The sequence below is a fragment of the Pogona vitticeps genome, chromosome ZW-PAR (genome assembly GCF_051106095.1).
Source record: "Pogona vitticeps strain Pit_001003342236 chromosome ZW-PAR, PviZW2.1, whole genome shotgun sequence".
Lineage (NCBI taxonomy): Eukaryota > Metazoa > Chordata > Lepidosauria > Squamata > Agamidae > Pogona > Pogona vitticeps.
Window position 1 is genome coordinate 2,187,007 of NC_135800.1, and position 18,062 is coordinate 2,205,068.

General features: G+C 53.7%; 1 protein-coding gene across 5 annotated transcripts in view; it reads left to right on the top strand.

Annotated features, from left to right (window-relative positions):
- PRRC2B (proline rich coiled-coil 2B) overlaps positions 1-18,062 on the top strand; it is a 36,227-nt gene that overhangs the window by 6,493 nt on the left and 11,672 nt on the right. For all 5 annotated transcript variants that reach the window (XM_078382756.1, XM_072984882.2, XM_072984884.2 and 2 more), the window contains exons 2-18: positions 4,652-4,819; positions 5,619-5,796; positions 6,204-6,306; positions 6,864-6,936; positions 7,281-7,424; positions 8,210-8,454; positions 8,648-8,772; positions 9,490-9,632; positions 10,168-10,258; positions 10,527-10,719; positions 10,933-11,245; positions 12,043-12,233; positions 12,445-12,646; positions 13,216-13,438; positions 14,052-16,214; positions 17,071-17,261; positions 17,791-17,936. In XM_078382756.1, coding sequence (XP_078238882.1) covers positions 4,705-4,819; positions 5,619-5,796; positions 6,204-6,306; positions 6,864-6,936; positions 7,281-7,424; positions 8,210-8,454; positions 8,648-8,772; positions 9,490-9,632; positions 10,168-10,258; positions 10,527-10,719; positions 10,933-11,245; positions 12,043-12,233; positions 12,445-12,646; positions 13,216-13,438; positions 14,052-16,214; positions 17,071-17,261; positions 17,791-17,936 — 4,839 coding nt within the window. In that variant the 5' untranslated portion in view covers positions 4,652-4,704. The remainder of the gene's footprint in view (positions 1-4,651; positions 4,820-5,618; positions 5,797-6,203; positions 6,307-6,863; positions 6,937-7,280; positions 7,425-8,209; positions 8,455-8,647; positions 8,773-9,489; positions 9,633-10,167; positions 10,259-10,526; positions 10,720-10,932; positions 11,246-12,042; positions 12,234-12,444; positions 12,647-13,215; positions 13,439-14,051; positions 16,215-17,070; positions 17,262-17,790; positions 17,937-18,062) is intronic.

An 18,062-nucleotide genomic window follows, 5' to 3' on the forward strand; every position in this document is an offset into this window, starting at 1 on the left:
TGAGTTCTGCGTTGCATGAGATGCATGTGGGTTTCCATAGTTTTCTGGGATTTCTTGGAAGTGTTTCTTACAACCCTTGCCGGTGAGGCTTCCACCAACCTGACCGACTTCTGTTGACTCAGGAAATGGTGAAAACTCTGCTTTCCTGCTTGCTTTCAAAGTGGAGACGGGCACGAACTTGCACTTGGGCGGTTCGTGGTGGTTCGGCCGAATAGCGGTTCGTTGCTCCCCAGCCCGGCCCACTCAGAGGCAGCATCCCAACTTCCCTGTCCTGCCTCCTCTGAGCGCCGTCTCCGAGCGGGCGCCTGCTGGAGGAGGCGGGACTGGGAAGTGCTGGAACACCGGATTGGCCAAAATAAAACCTGAATCACCGAACTGGCATTTCGTGCCCATCTCTGTTCCGAATGTCTTCTTGCCGGTTGGGGAGCATAGGTGACGGATGGCCCCACGGGTGGTGTTCAAGGCTGCGTGCATCTTCTGGGTGTTCCTTACCATGGGCGGTGCAGACTGGGTCTCATGAGAGTCCAGCAACTTCTGGAAAAAGGCGGGCTTTGATCACCCTTGTGGAAAGTTGCTGCGGCTCCTGCCAGGGAGGTCACAACAATGAAACAGCGGGACTGATGACATGATGAAGAAAGGTTTGCCCTGAGGCAAACGTAGGGCATTGTTCATCTTAGAAGAGTTGTGAGTAAAACGGTGCCCTTCCAAGGTGTTGAACTTTGGCTGTCATCAGCCCACCCGTTCCCAGAGGGCTAACACCAGCATGGCCGTGATGATAGCGAAGGAGTGTCCTCTTTCTGACCCTGTTGTGCTCTCTCCGCCACCCGCAGACAGTCCTTTTTCTTTTGACGGAGGTGGGGCCGCCTTGGGGCTGGTCCCAGGGCCGATGTTCCACCTTTCCCTCCAGGGTCACATAGACACCCTCCCCCCTCCCCAAAAAAAACACATGGGGGAGGGCTGCAGAAGTGGAGCTGGAAATTGCTAGAAGTCCACTCCCAGTTTTGAGGGGAGGGTTTTTTTGGGGGGTGTTAAACAGTGCGGGCCTTTTGTGCAAGCTATTTAAAAGATGACTCACCCACTCCTAAAAGCTCCCAATGGTTGTTATTTCTTTTTGATCCTCATCGAAGACTCTCATAAGGGGGGGAAATGACACTTTCCCCCCATCATCTTTCTTCTGTGGGTACCAAGAAACATGTCACCAAGGAGTACTTGAAAGGAACATATCCCCCCCCCCCCCCGCTTTTCCTTTCGTCTGGAAGCGCACGCAGGCCAGCGCTGCGGTAAAGGCAGGGCCCAGGGGGTACCTGCCGGTCCAGTTCCGCTGGATATTTTTAAGATTTCTGCAGCCTGGGCGTTTTGGAGAGCTGGGTCTGAATTAATGCTTGCTTGACCTTTGGGCTTCAGTTAGAAGAGAGCTGGTCCATGAGAACAGCCTATGGGCCTTCCTGAGCACAGGTGTAAACCTGTCTACCTGTTTACAACAGGTGGTGGCCGGCCGGGTGCAGGGATGTTGGAACTGCGGAAGACCACCTTGCCAGTCAATGTGTGGGGCTTTCAAGGAAAAGCAAGTGTTGGTTTTTGTTTTTTTAAATTTTTAAATCCTCCGTGTTCTAATTTTTTTTATTGGGACATCTTAATTTGTGTGTGTGGAAGTTTTAGAAGTCATGGTTGCTCGAGAGAGGTTACAGCAACGAAACAGCAGGACTGATGACTGGAGACACGAGGAAGAATGTTTTGCCGTGAGGCAGAAACTGATCTTAGAAGAGGTGTGAGTAAAGTGTGGCCTTTCCAGGTGTTGAACTGCTCAGTGGTTTAGGTCTCTGTCTGCGGAGCCTAAGGTTGGGAGTTCGAATCCCCCCCACCGGGCCTCCTTGACAGGGGCTGGACTGGATGATCCATAAAGTCTTCTCCAGCTCTGCCGTTCGAACATTATAACTTGCCTTAGCAAGCTTGTTGTTCCACCCCGTGGCTCAGTGTTGCATAACTGTCTTTCCCTTTCTTGATTTCTGAGTTATGCTGCAGAGTGTTTAGTGGGTGTGGGCGTTGCTGCTGTAAACCACACTTAAAAGTTTCCCCCACCAATGCCCAAAACCAGCTTCCTCAACTGGCGATGCTAGATTGAGTGTGGGAGGGCTGCTTGCCTCCCACTCCTCCCTCTCATTGTTCAAATCACAACATCTCTCTCTCTCTCTCACACACACACACACACACACACAAAAGGGTTCTCTGATTATCCATAGGAGGCATGTGTTAAAAAAACAGCAAAGGCATAATGTGTATGTTTGTGTGTCCGTTGGCTTATTGGTAGACAAAATGACAATGGTTTGTTAGCACAGGAATGAGGCTGTTAATTAGCAGTTTGTATCCAGGGTGATTAAAAACAAGATAGACGTGACTGCCACAGGAATGCCGAGAGTTGTACACGAAACAAGAGGTCAGCTCTGTCAAGAAATACAGCTATTTTATAACAGAAAGCTGAGTGGGTTACGAAGGAGGAGGAGGAGAAAATGGCTATTTAAACAATTTCCAGCCTGCCTCTGCAGGCCTCGATAGAGATCAAGGGTTCTTGTGGATCCCTTCCGCTAGGATCTGCCCATTTTGGTCGTCCTCATCCTGTGTTAGTGAATGATTAGCGCTTTATTAGTTGCCTCCTCCCCAGGATATACAAAATCTCACCGCCCTGGAATAAATAGAAGGGGGGGGGACGTGCAGTCAGGGCTCCCTTCTGTCTGAAGGAGTCGTGTTGGATGCGCGAGCGCTTGCACTGAAATGAATCTTCAAAAGTCTACCCTATTTTGCTTTTCTTATCTTTTTCCTGGTTCCTTTCGTTTTGCCAACCTGGTTTAATGGTGTGCGGGAGCGCTCGGTCTCGCTGTGTTGGATAATTTCTGACCCATCTCCAACTTACCCTTCTTGGGTGAGAGGATGGAGTAAAGGTCAAGGTTCCCCTTGACCTTGGAGTCCAGTCGTGTCGGACTCTAGGGTGCGGTGCTTATCCCCGTCTCCAAGCCGTAGAGCCAGCGTTCGTCCGTAGACAGTTTCCCGTGGCCAGCGCGACTAGACACAGAACGCCGTGACCTTCCCACTGAGGTGGTACCTATTTATCGACTCGCATTTTTACATGCTTTCCAATGGCTGGGTTGGCAGGGAGGATGGAGTACGTACCCAGAGAAACACACATTCAGCTACCTGGTCAAGGTGGGACTTGTCATTACAGTTCATCTGTCCCTTCTTGGCAGCCCGTGAGATTTCTGCTCGATGTCTTGTTGGTTGGCCCTGGGATAGAGAGAGCGAACCTTCCACTCCATTGTGATCTACAGCTGTTCCAAGATCCTTCTCCCTCGTAGTATTACTGAGCCAAGGATTCCCCCCCCCTTCTCGTACCTGTGCATTTGGGTCCCACCCCCTTGAGGTGTAGGGCTTTGCCTTTATCCCTGTTAAATTTCATTCTGTCGTTTCCAGCCCAGTCCTTCCCCACGCAACGGTTGTTTACTCCATCCTCCTCCGGCACTCCTTTGGCGACGTAAGCTCGGGTGGGGAAAGGCCCGTCCGTTGCTAGGGTTTCTTCTGGCCTCTGTGGGTTTGAGGAGGTCTGTTTTGCTGGCCCAGTCGGAGCGCGCTGGGCGATGCTCATGCAGCCCACCTTCCTCGTCTCCTTTCCCCTCCGTTAACCAGCGGACACCTGCGGCTGCTGCCGCTGTCGCAGAAGATGCTCCCGGATGGAAGGAGGATCTGGGGAATTGCCTTGTCAGGCTGTCGGGAAGGTTTCGAGTCTGCAGGTGATGAGTCACTCTTTTCTCTTGCACGGAGGAGTCTCGACTCAGTCCGGTTGCCAGGAAGACCGTGTCTTGTTTTCCCCCCGCTCCCCGAAGCTGACAAATGCGAAAAAACCCACAACAACAACACTCCACACCACCCCTTCTATCGCGCCGCAAGAGGAGCCCTGAAAATTGATCTGGCCCTCTAGCTACAGAAAACCCAAAACATCAGGATCCAGATTGTTTGAAAAAACAAACAAACCAAGATTTACTCTGCTTTTGCAAAGTGCTTTGGGCTTTTTGCCACTGGCTTTGGATCTCGGACCGACCGTTGAACGGGCGGCATTGCCGTTCGGTTAAATGGGTTGGCGGGTGGAATTTGAAATGTCAGAGTAACCCCGGGGAGAAACAGGCATGCCTGCGGAGGTTACTCATTTCTTTAGATAGATGAATAACGCAGGGCCTGCAGAAGCTGGGTGGTGCGGCGGAAGAGGAGAAACGCCCAGCGTTTTGCTGGTTGCAGACACAGTATGCCGTTGTGTTCGAGGTCCTTGCGGAAGGTTTCTTTTTGGCCAACATTTTGGATGTTGGGACCTCCTTATCCACATGATCGGTATCCACTGATTCACTTATCTGCTGCCTGAAAGTACTAAGTTAAAAAAAACCCAGAAATACATATTTATACATATTTATTTATATGGATAGATATGTGTTTCTAAATACTTTTACACATTTGTGTTTCCAGGGTGTGTTTACTGGAATTGGTCACTAAAGAGAGCCAGAGACCATGCTATGTATAGCATTCGCTCTTATCCATGGATAAGGGAGTCCTCCTTGCATTCGGAAATGGCACCTGCATGATGCTGAAATGTGTTTCTTTTTTCTTTCCCTAGGCAGATCGGGAGCGGCGCAGAGAAATTTCCTAACTCGATGACCTTTCATCGCAATGTCCGATCGTTTGGGGCAAATAACCAAGGGAAAGGATGGGAAAAGCAAGTATTCGACGCTCAGCCTGTTTGATAAGTATAAAGGAAAGTCAGTAGAAGCGATCAGAACTACAGGTAAGCAGTGGGTTCTGTGGGTGCATGCCGGGGGGGGGAAGGTAAAGAGAGGGGAGGGCTCTTAGCAACCTGGTGGTTTAGAGCTATTTTATGCCCTTCTGTGCCATGATGCAAGAACCTTGTCATGGCAGATCAAATGCTCCGGATGGGGCTCATCTTTTTGCCCAGGGAATCTTGCTTTTGAGCCTCAGATGTTTGACATCTGCAAAAGCCTCACCGGTATATAAAGATTCATGGTTCGAACGCTGACTGTTAAGAGGAGCGAAGCTGGTGTACAGAAAAGGCAGGACCTTCTCAGTGCTGGCCCCCAACAGATGGGATTTCCTCCCAGGAGATGAGGAGGAGGGGACAACTTTTGTGGGGCTTCCCAGGGGGTTGCTTCTGTGGTCGGTTCCCCCTCGGCCGTGCTGGCCAAAGCGTTCGATGGTTGTAGGCCAGCGGGGATGGTGCTGGTGGCATCCATTTGTACTTTTTCCCCCATGCATCATTTTGTGAGGCTGCAGCTCGAAGGTAGCTTTAGATGCTTAACAATGAAAAAAAAAATCTAGTCCAGTGGATTGGCTTGCTCTTTAAATGGTCAGGGGGGGAAATGATCCAATTTTGAAAGCATTATCAGAATCAATATGGTTTAAATCCAACGCACCCGGACAGCCTATGGTGCCGAGAGAGGTAAATTCGCGCAGCTTCTGCTCCTGTCAGCAGAACGAGATTTCTTGTCGCGATCGGTGTAAGAAACGGGAGTGGCCTGCCCCACGGCTCACCGTTTCCCCTCTTCCTCTCCCTCGCTGTCCTCCACCAGTTATTCCTAGACATGGCTTGCAAAGTCTCGGGAAAGTTGCCACTGCCCGGCGCATGCCGCCTCCTGCCAACTTGCCAAGTCTGAAGTCTGAGAACAAAGGAAACGACCCCAATATCATCATCATACCCAAGGACGGTACAGGATGGGCAAACAAGCAGGACCCCCCCGACCAAAAGAGGTAGGCGCACGTGTCCCGTCCCCCCGAATGATGCTCAGACATCCGTCTGTCAGATATGCTTCAACTGGGATTCCTGCATTGAGCAGAGGGCTGGGCTGGACCTTGAAAGTGTTGGCGTCAATGTATCCCTTCCTCACCGGGTGCTCCCGACAGCGAGCCTTCTGAGGAAGGTGGCCACGATCCTCCAGAGTTTGTGCTAGTCTTCCTCTTGTTCCCAGACTCTTTCCCCCCCTTTTTGTCCAAGGCAACGGGCCGATCACCGAGTGTCCCCCTTCCCTAGAAACGCTTGCCAGGGGTGGGGAAGGAAGGCCTCTTTGTTAGCAGAACGTGGCCGTGGCCCTTGGAGCGGCCTCGATGGCGTGGCTCAGGCTCTTGACTCTCTGCGGCTTGGCTTTTTCTCCCTCTAGTTCCAGTGTCACGGCCACACCGCTGCCGGAGTCGCTGCCGCCGCAGGATTCACAGAAATCTGTCTCCAGTTTACAGAAGCTGACACAGTCCATCAGTCAGGAGGTACGCGCGCGGGGGGTGGTCGGGTCTGCGGCGGCAGTTCCCTGCCCTTCCATTCCCTGCCAGGTTCCTCGGAGAAGTCGGCCGGGTGGGAAACGGCTCACTTGTGGCTTAGAAGGCATCGGAGCTTGAAATAAACCCACTCGTCACGTGACCCACGGACTTGATTTAAGGAGCAGCTCTAGAGGGTTACGGGCCCTTTAATTTTGATAGCGCAGGAATGGCGTTTTAGGCCAGTTGCCCAGAGCGGGTAACCATGAGTAGGGGCTAGGTGTGGCCGGTGTGGCTTCCTTGGAAAGAAATCCAGCAGGACCCCCCTTATCCGCGTTATCAGTATCCACTGAATCGCATATCCACCGCCTGAAAATATGACACTGATGTCTTTACCAGAATTGGCCACAAGAGCGGCGCCAGAGACCATGCTACATTAGACCACTATTAAAATAGTGTTTGTTAATATTCCACGTTTTTCAGCAAGGGGGTGGCTTGGAAGCCATTTGGGGGGAGGGGGTCGACTGTACGAGAAGGACCAACCTGTGAAACGTTCTTTTCTTCTGCAGAGTACAAATTCAGCGCCAGGTGGACCAAAGTCATGGGCACAGCTCAATGGAAGGCCAGCCAGACAAGAAGGTGGTGAGTTCGAGAGGCGAGAAAGTGTCGTCCCCCCTCCCCCCCCCGGTTGTGCTAGTAAGGGAGGAAATGACCCCAAATGGAGATGAACTCAAGGCGATCAAGTGTTCAGCCTAGTGGTTGAGGTCTTCCAGAGTTCGATTCCCCCCCACGGGACCTCCTTGACAGGGGCTGGACTGGATGATCTATAGGATCCCTTCCAGCTCTGGCATTTCTGAGATTATTATTACTTTTTTCTACGCTAGTGGTCTTGCCGCTAGTTGGCTGTGATAAAAATACAAATGAATGGAAGAAAGAAAAGAATAACCAGGATGACCAAAATAAACCTCGTTGTGTCTCTCTGCCAGGTTCAAGGGCCTCAAACCGACCGTTATCCTTCTCTCCCGAGGAATTTCCAACGCTGAAAGCAGCCGGCGAGCAGGACAAGGCTGGCAAAGAAAAGGGCGCCTTAGATCCGTCGTATGGGCCCGGACTAAGCCTCCGCCCTCAGAGTACGTCTGTGGCGGGTTGGGGGGAGCTGGCGAGGGGGGGCAGCCCCATCTCAAGAGATCTGCATTCTCTCCCATCTTCACAGACTTCCCGCCCCCCCAGTCCTTTCTGCGGATGGCCCAACTTCCAGAAAAGAAAATATTGCCAACTCCTGTCTCCCTCCGACTTTTTATTTTTTCTGAAAACCTTAATGCAGCGAAGACTGAAAGCCGCACAAATCTTTTAAACGGTCTCTTCCAAAAAAAAGCATGTAAAAAAGGATTAGCAAAGCTTTAAAAAATGTGCTTGATGGAATAAAAATGACTTGGCTGCCTTCTTAAAAAGCTTGAGCGGTCCAAATAAATAATCACGCACGGTACATTTGTGTAAAAGGATCTAATATTAAAGCGTTTCTCTACAATGTGTAAAATTAAGCTGAGAATTCCCAGATTGTTCAAGGAAACCAGGGACCCTGTAATAATGAAGGGGGCTTCTGTGCTCATGTCCATGAAAAGGGAGTAAACCGGTAGCTAGTTTTTGCCATTTTATTCTCCTTCCTTATTCTAGGGACTTGGGGCAAACCCCCTTCCATGCTCAACTTTTCCACGGACAGTCTGTTGGATCAGAAATGTCCTTTATGACATATGTTTGTACATATACATTTTCATATACATTTTAGTAATATTTTATAAGCTGGTTTGTTTACGGATGCCGGTTCAGCCCCCAATAGGCCGCAGCCTGGCTTACCTACCCATCGTGGCTGGATGCGGTCAGTAAAAAAAGATGGTTTGTTTTTTTTTTCTTCCAGATGTGACCAGTTGGAGGGAGGGCGGTGGCAGGAACATCCCCTCTGCCACCTCGGTGCCCGCCTCGCTGACGGAGCTGGGCCATAAGACCTCGAGCACAGGAGATGGGACGCCTTCCTCTGCCAATGCTGCCCCCGAGCCGAAAGAGCCTTCCCTCCGCCCGACTCCACCTACCCGCAAAGGGGCTTCGCTCTTCATGGCGAACGTCTACCAGCCGCCAGCTTACCACGACATGTTGCCAGCTTTTGTGAGTCCCGAGAAAGCAAAGGAATTTTTTAAAATAAATAAATGGGGGGGGGGATTGACTTTCTTTTTTTCTGCCCCACAAAGTCCCTTTGGTCTCCTCATGTGTATCACAGTTTGTGGCTGCCTCCTTTGTGCTATCGGAGAAAAGTGGAATGATTTTTCTCTCTTGCCTCCCCACCCCCACCCCCTTTCAGATGTGTTTGAACCAGCCGCCAAAGACCCCTGGATCCCTGGAACGCGGCGGGTCTTTCCCCCTCCCACACTTCCGTCTGGAGCCCCGCGTCCCTCTCAGGCCGCATCAAACCAACGACCAAGATGGGTAAGGCTTCATAAGCATCTTTTTGGCGACGTACGGCTGCCGCGTCATCACGGTAGACAGACCACAAAGCATGGAGAAGGCGCTTGTTCCTCACTTAATGAGGCGTAGTGCTCGGGGCAGGGGGAGAGGTTGGAAATGCAGTTCTGTGCCAGGAGGTGAGAAAGCTACGCTGGTCTCCCTTTTTCTTTGGCTGAAAATGATCTCCCAGAAACTGCTTTGGGATCCCCGTCTCACCTCTCCTGACCCTCATAGCATCAGAGGGGATGCTGTTGATGTTTGAGAAAGGACTCGGCCTCTCTTTCCCGGCCCTGCATTTCTTGAAAGAGGCATGTAGTCTGCCGATAACTGAAAAGAAAGAAAAGCAAAAAGACTCGAATGGGAAAGAACCAAAATCAAAGCATGCTTTACAAAAATGCGTATCTTTTGTAAATATAAACATTTGGTGAAAACAGTAAGTCTTTCTACACTGATACACTAGCTGGGAGTGATCTTGCCCGTCTTTAGGTCCAAGTCCTTATTAAAATCACTCTCCTGGAAAGGCTTTTGCCTAGTACAGTTGAACCCCGTTTTTTCCTTTTAGCATTTTTAATATTTTCAGACCGCGGATAAGTGATATTGCGGATACGGGGCTTCTCCTGTCCTTTCTGCGGCTGCGTGGCTTCTTAACATAACCAGGTGTGTACAGCCGTCACTTTCTGTTGGGCTCTCTCTCCACAGCAAAGAAAACCGGCTTGGGATCTCACGGCCGGTCCGGCCTGTCCGGCCTCAAGGGGAGCGGGTCCCCCGCCCCACCATCATCAACGCGGAGAACCTGAAGGGCCTGGATGAACTCGACAACGACGCCGACGACGGCTGGGCAGGTGAGAGGCTGAACAAAGCCGAATTGTCATGTCACGGGCGGGGCGTGGGTAGAGATAACGCCGTGCTTTGCTTTCATACGCCCTGGACCGGTTTGCGTGTAACACTCAGTGTTGCAGTAAACGTAGGAACAGGAATGTGCTTGGCAGAGGAAGATGATGGTGGCAATACAATAGAACACCCCCCCCCCCGGATCAGCATCCGTGGATTCACTTGTCCTCTGCCTGAAAAAAAATTAAAATTAAAAACCCACAGGAATGGGTATTTATAAATATTACTAGGGTGTATTTTCCCGAGCTTGCCACTAGAGGGCACCAGAGACAGTGCTAAATCTAGTAGTTGCCCCTTACATGTTTTTCGTTATCCGCGGGACGGATGAGGCTTGGAAACAATCCCTCGTGGATGATACCACAGTCCTGCTGTGGCTGGTGACACGGGGCTTGTTCCGAAGGACTGTGGCACGTTTTGTGAGGAAAGCCACTTCAGGTGGCCTTCGGGATCCCAACCCCCCCCCCCCCAATTGTATTCCTCTCCCAGGGATTCACGATGAAGTGGATTACTCTGAGAAACTGAAGTTCAGTGAGGATGAGGAGGAGGAAGAAGCCCATAAAGACGGGAGGCCAAAATGGTAAGAGCATGGCGTGGGTAGGACACTTTGCAACAAATCCGTGGTTTTCAGCCTCTGTGGGGTGGGTGTCTGGGAACCCACCATCTTTAGTTCTGGGGGGTGGTGGTCCTCCTTGCATCCTACAGCAGGAATGTCTCTGACGTTGCATGTAGGGCTTGATGACCTTGTCTCTCTCTCCCCCCCCAATGACTCCCAAGATGTGTGTGTGAGACCTTGTGCCGCACAGTTGGTACCGTTTAACCTCCAAGATGCTTTTCTTCATCGGCAGGAACGGTTGGGACCCCAGACGGCAGCGCCAGCTCTCCCTGAGCTCCGCCGACAGCGCGGAGGCCAAGCATGCCCCCGAGGAAGCCAAGAACTGGAGCGATTCGTCCGGCCCGCCTCGGCCGCTGCGGAAAGCCCAGGAGAACCTTCCGTCCTCCAGGAAGGGGAACGGCTGGACTCCCCTTTCAGACTATCCGGTATGCCGGCGGTTGGCTTGGCCGTCGGGAGGAGGGGTGCTTTTGAGTCCCAAAGCAGTTTTTCTTAACGTGATCTTCTCTGGTTTTGTAAGAGGAAGTGGGTTCTGCCCTCCGCAATCGGGGCAAGTGGTTTTGGAACAGGAGGCGTGGCGCCAGCACTCCTGACGACTTTATTTCCTCCCCCTCCCCAAAAACCTCACTTTCCCGTCCCAGAAGCCTCCCTCGTCGTGCCTCCGCCAGCAGTCCTTGGAGGAGAAGGAGGAGAAACTTCCCCTGCGGCAGAAATTCATCCACTCCGAGATGTCGGAAGCCGTCGAGCGCGCCCGGCGGAGGCGGGAGGAGGAGGAGCGACGTGCGCGGGAGGAGCGCCTGGCGGCCTGCGCGGCCAAACTGAAAGAGCTGGATCAGAAGTGCAAGATGGCGCAGAAAGCGGGGGAGGGCCGCAAGCACGCAGAGAATGAAGAGCCCAGGGCCCCTGCGGCGGAGAAGATCGCCACCCCAGACAACAGCTCCGCCGTCCGAAGAGGTAGGTATGGTTTGGCCGGCTGGGTTTTGTAATACCGTAGGAGGTATCAAACGCGATGCATCACATGATCTCTCCCTCTAGCGGCCAGTTCTTCTGATGACCCCCTGAAAATAGGTAGAAATTACTCATTTTGTGGGTTTGCAGTTTAGTATTTTCAGCCAGCGGATAGATGAATCAGCGGATACTGGTCTTGTGGATAGGGAGGTCCTATACTGTGGTGATGTTGCAGCCCCGTAGAAAGGCGTTGTCTCTTGAGCTTTGACCTCAGTTCATGTGTGACTCTAAATGATGGTCGCAGTTCGATCCGTTGCCTTCCTGTTTCCCCCCCTCTTCGTGTTTCCCCTGAAACTTCCTGTCTGGAAGGAAGCCTTCCCATCAACCCCTGGGGCAGCTTCCTTTCTAAACAGGAAGTTAGGCCCGTCCAAGGCAGGAGGCCTGCCAGCGGGTCCATCTCTCCAGGCGAGCACAATTTAGGTGTCTGCAAAGTTTGGGTCTCGTACGGCGCGATTCCTGGAGAAGAGAATTAGGGGTTTGCAGTCTGGCCGATCTGAAATGCAGCTCCTCCTAGTGGCTACAAGTCGCCTCCAGGCTGTCTTTGGGGAATGTTGTTCCTCTTGAAAGCGATGATTGGACGTGCTAATCATAGGGGGTGCTAATCCCTTCCCACGGATTTCAGTGGGAACTCCATTCAGTGCTTTTCGTCCGGACGTGGCCCGGATCCTGTGATCCCTGCTGGGGTGGCAGTTTAGCCAAAGGTAACGCTTTGCCTTTGGTTTATCCCGCTCCCTCCTTCCTAGCAAACCCCGAGCGCCCTACGCAGGACCCTTCTTCAGGCTATGCAGAAGAGGAGCCGGGCCCGGCTGCTTTATCGACTCACCGAAGCAGCAGCGAAGAGGAACTCCGAGAGGCCGGTTCCCCGGGGCAGGATTTCACCAAGTTCACCAAGTTACTTCCCCCACGTTTCCAACGGCAGCAACAACAGCAGCAGGTAAAGAAGATCTCCCTTTGATGCAAGCGGTGCGGAATGTGCCAGGGGAGCGTCCTTATCTTTCTGCGTTGGGTCGGTCTCCTGCCTTTCCTCCTCCGAGCTCCGGCATGCGGGCCTCTCCTCGTTCCTTTGGTCCTCCGAGCAAACCCAAGAGAGGGTGACTCTTGCAGTCCCGTCAGCTCTTATTCCGGGGTTCTCCTTCCTTCTTCAGGACCAGCTCTATAAGATGCAGGGCTGGCAGCCGTCCCAGGTCTACCCTCCTTCGTCCCATCCTCAGAGGAGCTTCTACCCTCCACACCCGCAGATGCTGGGCTTTGACCCTCGCTGGATGATGATGCCCTCTTACATGGACCCACGCATGGCCCAGGGACGCCCCCCGGTGGATTTCTACCCCTCAGCGCTTCATCCATCTGGTAAAAGTTTTGTCACTGGCCTCCTTTTTGTCACATGAAAACATGGTTTATTGTGTGATTGTAGTTTGTAAGCCAATCGTGGTTTATTGTGACCGTAGCTTATAAGCTAACCATGGTTTATTGTGACCATGGCTTATAAGCTAACCCTGATTTATTGTGACCGTAGCTTATAAGCAGACAGTGGTTGATTGTGACTATAGTTTATAAGCCAACCAAGCAGAACTTGGAAACGTTAGCCTGCTGATGTTTAATAGCTCATAAGATGTAATTTGTTAATCTTGAAACAATATGAGTTTTGATTGGTGATTGATTAGGCAGTTCATTAAACGCACGAGCTTTTCTAATACGTTTTAGAATTGCTGAAAACGACACGTTAACGTAATAGGAAGTTGGAGGGGGAAAAGTGGTTTCGCTTTTTAGCATTCGAGCAAACTGAATTTAAACCCTTTACTCGTCAGTTTGAACATCAAAAGTAATTCATTTATGTGCCGATCCCTCCTTTCCCGTCTCTGGTTCAGGGGCATTGAGCCTGATGTCTTCTCTCTCTTTCTCCCTTCTCTTCCCACTAGGGCTCAGGAAGCCTGCAACCCAGCAGGACTCGGTGAAGGGGAGCGGCTCCATGTCGGAGGAGCAGAGCGGCCAATCCGCGGTGCAGCAGGAGCGGAAATCGGTCTCCGGGGAGCCCACCTCCGCCTGGGGCCAGGAGAGTTTCGCCCCCTTGCCGAGCAAAGCCTGCTCCATTTCGCGCCCGAAACAAACCGAAGCCGTGGGCGTGGAGGCTCTGCATGCCAGGTAGAGGGCTCAGCCCGATTAAGTCGTTCTGTTCTGTATTCCTCGAGGCCTTTTGCCTCTGCTTCCGGGGTGGAAGATCGGAAAAAGAACCCCACAGAGAAACGTTGGATTTCTGCTTGCTAGCTAGCTATTCACTTAATGCACCAGTACCGCGGTGCTACTCTGGGCGGTTCGCGGTCAAATTCACGATCAGATAATATAATGAAACCATAAATAGTCTAACCCCCTAAAAACAACAGGCACCAGAGCATGAATAAGTAGCACACCAAACAGAAAGTAAGGACTAAAATGCAGATAATCTTCTTTGAGGAGTTCTGTCTTCATTTGCCTCTTAAAAGGTTGCCAGGGAGGCGGGCTGGGTGAAGACGTTCTGGGAGCTGGTTTTGGAAAGAGGGGAGCCACTGCGAGGAAGGCCTGTCCCTCTGGGAGAAGATTTGTGGGGCCTCCTTTGGGGCGGCCACCTGGAGGAGCCTCCTTTGCATTGACCTGGTGGGTTGGGCCGTTGACGTTGGGGCGAGGCGCCCCGACACATAACGTGGGCCCAAACGGATGCGGCTCTGGTTTCTTTTGGAATCCTCATTTCCTCCTTTTTTCCCCCGGGGTTCCTTTTCAGAAACGACAGTTCTTACGGGGTGCAGCCCGGCCTCAGGGCCCAGCGCGATCTCTTTGAGGACTGTGACGACTACTTAAATAACGCCTTTGACCGAAAGCCCCAGGCGAACTTCAGCGCTCCCTGCGTGGCCTCCTCCCCAGGGGCGAGCCAGGATCGTGTCTTCCAGCGCCACGAAAGTGCGCCGGACGCTTCAGACTCTCGGCAGCTCAAACTCAGGGGCGGCCCTCCGGAGCCAGGCTTGCTCCAGGCCGAGAAGAAGCCGGAATACAACGGGTGGGACGGTGCCCCTTGTCCGAAACCGTCAGAGGCCTCGGTTCCTGCTGAAGAGGGGGATGTTTCCCGGAACGAGCGGCCCTTTAGTACCGAGACATGGAAGAAAGAAGAGCCCCCCAGCGGCAAACCAGCAACCGCTGAGCCGGGATGGGCTCCCGAGAACCGAACAGCCGGCGGGCAGCAGGAGCAGACCGGGAGGGCTCGGAGATCCGGCCCGATCAAGAAGCCGGTGCTGAAGGCTCTCAAGGTGGAGGAGAAGGAGAAGGAGTTGGAGAAAGTGGAAGCCTCCCACCCGGCGAGGGAGAAGGTCCCGATCCCCAGGGTGGAGGAGAGGGAGGAGGAAGAGGACAAGAGGAAGGACGACCCGGCGGCGATGCTCCGCCCCGCTCCCTACCCTTCGCCGGATGAGAAGGTCTCCCCTCGGCCTGCAGCTCTGGAGGCGGAGAAAGCACGTGTGGAAGAGGAGGAGGTGGAGGAGGAGGAGGAGGAAGAAGAGGAGGAGGAGGAAGAGGAGGAGGAGGAGGAAGAGGAGGAGAGCAGAAGGTCTTGGGAGGCCAAGCAGCTGCCCAGGGACTCGTCCGACCCGCCCTCCACCAAACGGAACAATTGGATCTTCATCGATGAAGAGCAGGCCTTTGGCGGAAGGGGTCCCGGCCGGGGCCGTGGAAGGGGTTTCCGGGAATTCTCCTTCCGTGGACGGGGCAGCGCCGTGGGCTGTAGCAGCGCTGGGAGCAGGGGAGTTTACAGCGGCGCTAGCGGTGTGGCTGCCCCCAGTGGTAGCGTCGCCGGCGGCAGCGCCCCCCAAAGGAGCCCCCGAGGGCAGGCCTTGAAAGAGTTCAACCCACCGGCCGAGTTTCCGCGGGGAAAACCCCGGCGCCGGATCGCCAGCGAGACCCACAGCGAGGGCTCGGAGTACGAGGAGCTGCCCAAGCGCCGCCGGCAGAGAGGATCGGAGAACGGCCACGAGGGCCCGCTGGCCGAGAGGGAGGAGGGCGAGCCGAAGAAGGGGGACTTCCGCGACTCCTGGCGGTCCAACAAGATCTATTCGGACGACCCCAACGGGCTGGACGCCAAAGCCAAGCCCCCCCGAGCTTTCGGGCGCTCCTTGCCCCCCAGGCTGAGCAACTCCAGTTACGGGCGAAGAGGGTTTGCCGCCAAAGAGCTCCCCCCGTGGCCGGGGCGGGGTGGAGGGAGCGGGTGGCCGGAGTACGGGCACGGGACCCCTCCGGACACCTTCGGGGCACGGCGCCCAGACACCTACGCGCACCCAGACTCCTTCGGCCGGCGGGCCTTCGAGGAGGATCCGGCGGACAAGAGGCACTACTTCCAGGACGATTACGGCGGGGACCCCGAGAACGCAGAGAACCGGCCTTTCCGCCGACGCCGGCCGCCACGGCAGGACAAGCCCCCCAGGTTCCGCCGCTTGAGGCAGGAGCGCGAGCTGGTGGGTCAGTGGAGCCCCGAAGACGGAGGGTCCAGCCTCCTGGCCGGCCAGTGGTCCGGGAGAGCCAAGCTGACGGCGTCGGAGAGGAACGGCCCCTCCGCCCGGCGGTCTCCCGAGCTGCCCTATCAGAACTCCTCTGATCACGCCAACGAGGAGTGGGAGACGGCGTCCGAGAGCAGTGACTTCAGCGAGCGGCGGGAACGGCGAGGGGGTGGCGGCGCCTCGGAAAACGAGGCTCTGCTCGACGGCGGTCTGGCCGCCGGAGGCCTGGGAGAGAAGAGGGAGCTGGCCAAGCGAAGCTTCTCCAGCCAGCGGCCCGTGGTCGATCGGCAAAGCAGGAAGGCAGATCCGGCCGGGTTTGGAGAGAAAGGGGCGAGAACCGGGTGCAGCGGACCTCCTTCCCGCTACGAGAGTCCACAGAGCGGAGGCCAAGCGAAAAACAGAAGGTAAACATCCTGCGGAGCGTGTTCCTGTTCCCTTCCGCCTGCGACATGGCATGGACGAAAGCAGGCTTCACTGATCCGTTTAAAGTTGTGGGTCCCCCGCCTTGTGTCCCCAGCGGTCCTTGGACTCAAAACTCCCAGAAGCCTTTGCCACTAACTAGCTGTGCCGGCCAGGTTTTTTTTGGGAGTTGTAGTAATCGTTTTCCTTCTTTCAGCCTGTGCTTAAGCAAAAAGATTTCTGGCTTCATCTCAGGTTCAGTTGACAGCATCTCCTCTAGGCTGGGCTGCAAAAAATTCTGCTCCAAAACCCCCCATGGTCAGAAAGGGGGGGGGGGGGAAATGGTCCGTGTAGCCCCACCATGTTGACACTGAGGAGCAGCACCCCTCAGGCGTTCGAGTTGAGCCGCTTGCAAATGCTGAGGAGCTGAGCTGTGGCTTTGGATGGGATTTGTAGATTTCTGGGACTACAAGTCCCATCATTCCCCACGCTGGGTGTTCTGTCAGACTTTTGCACACACACCCTAAATGTGTCTCAGCGGAGAGAAGAAGCGTAAAATGGAACGCTTCCAGGCCTAGCTCCACCAGAACTTCCTTTTCCTGCCCCAGTGCTAGCTGGCATCATTCTCAACAGGAAGCTAGGCCTAGCTGAGACTCTAAGCTGAGGCCTAGTCTTCCCAATGAGCCACATCTAAGCGTCCATAAGGTGTGTGTAAATCAAGCAGCCCCCCCCCAAGAATAACTATGGGATTTATTGTCCAAGAAATCCACCGTGTGACTTGGGGTGTGGTCAACCTTTAAGAGAAGGGAGTCCGTTGATGGCTTTTGCCTTAAGCCGATGCTCGCTTGCTGCCTCTTTTAGATCTCCAGAAGAGAATGGGGGCCTTGACTCGGGCAGCGCCGGAAGCAGCCACTCCGTGTACGGCTCCCACGCCAGCCTGAACAGCAGCGCGGAAGGGCCAGGGAAGAAACAGGAGAGGGAGCCCAAACCAGGCGCCCAGCAGGGAAGCGACCCAGGGGAAGCCATCTCTCAGTTTGAGCTCAGCTACGGAAGTAAGTCCCTCTGGGTTTGGTCTCGTAACCCGTAGCACACGGTTCGAAATATGCACCAACCCGTTAGGTCCTTGCAAGGGACTTCTGCACCCTTTTGTACAACCCCCCCCCTTGTGAAGAATGTGTGGCCTGCTCCAGACCTAGTTCTATGGACCCATTAAGTCATGAGTTGTTAGACTGACTCGTGGGCTTGTTCTTTGGCTGCGTGCTCCTCTCATGCACCCAGAGCTTTTATGATGGTTTAATTAAACCACGGTTACTTGTTACCTCTAAACTGGTAAACTGTGGTTTAGTGGTTGTTTATAAACCAGGATTTGGTTTGTAGGACCATAGTGTCTTGGGGTGGGGGGTTGGTTCCAAGCCTCTCCCCCCACACACACACGCCAAAAAAGGGCAGAAATATTGAACGCTATACATGGTCTGTGGCTTTGTTACCTTTTAAAAAAAGGTTTTTGATGAGGCAGAAACACCAACAGATGTTAATGAAGTAGGAAGCAAACTGTCCTTGTTTTTTAAAACCGTCGCTCAGATGGCATCATGGATAACCGGCTTTCGGGCTCTGCAGAGGAGAACGAAGGGGGCCCCGTGGGGAGCGAAGGCTTCATTGAGGTCTTGACCAAGAAGCAGCGGCGTTTGCTGGAAGAGGAGCGGAGGAAAAAAGAACAAGCTGTCCAGGTGAGAGAAGCCGGCGGCGGGTCTTGGCAATGGTTGATTTTTTTTATTATTTATTTTTTGCGAACACCATCCATAGCAGGCTCTCTGGCTCCCTCTCGTAGCCAGTTCTGGCAACTTGGTCCTTAG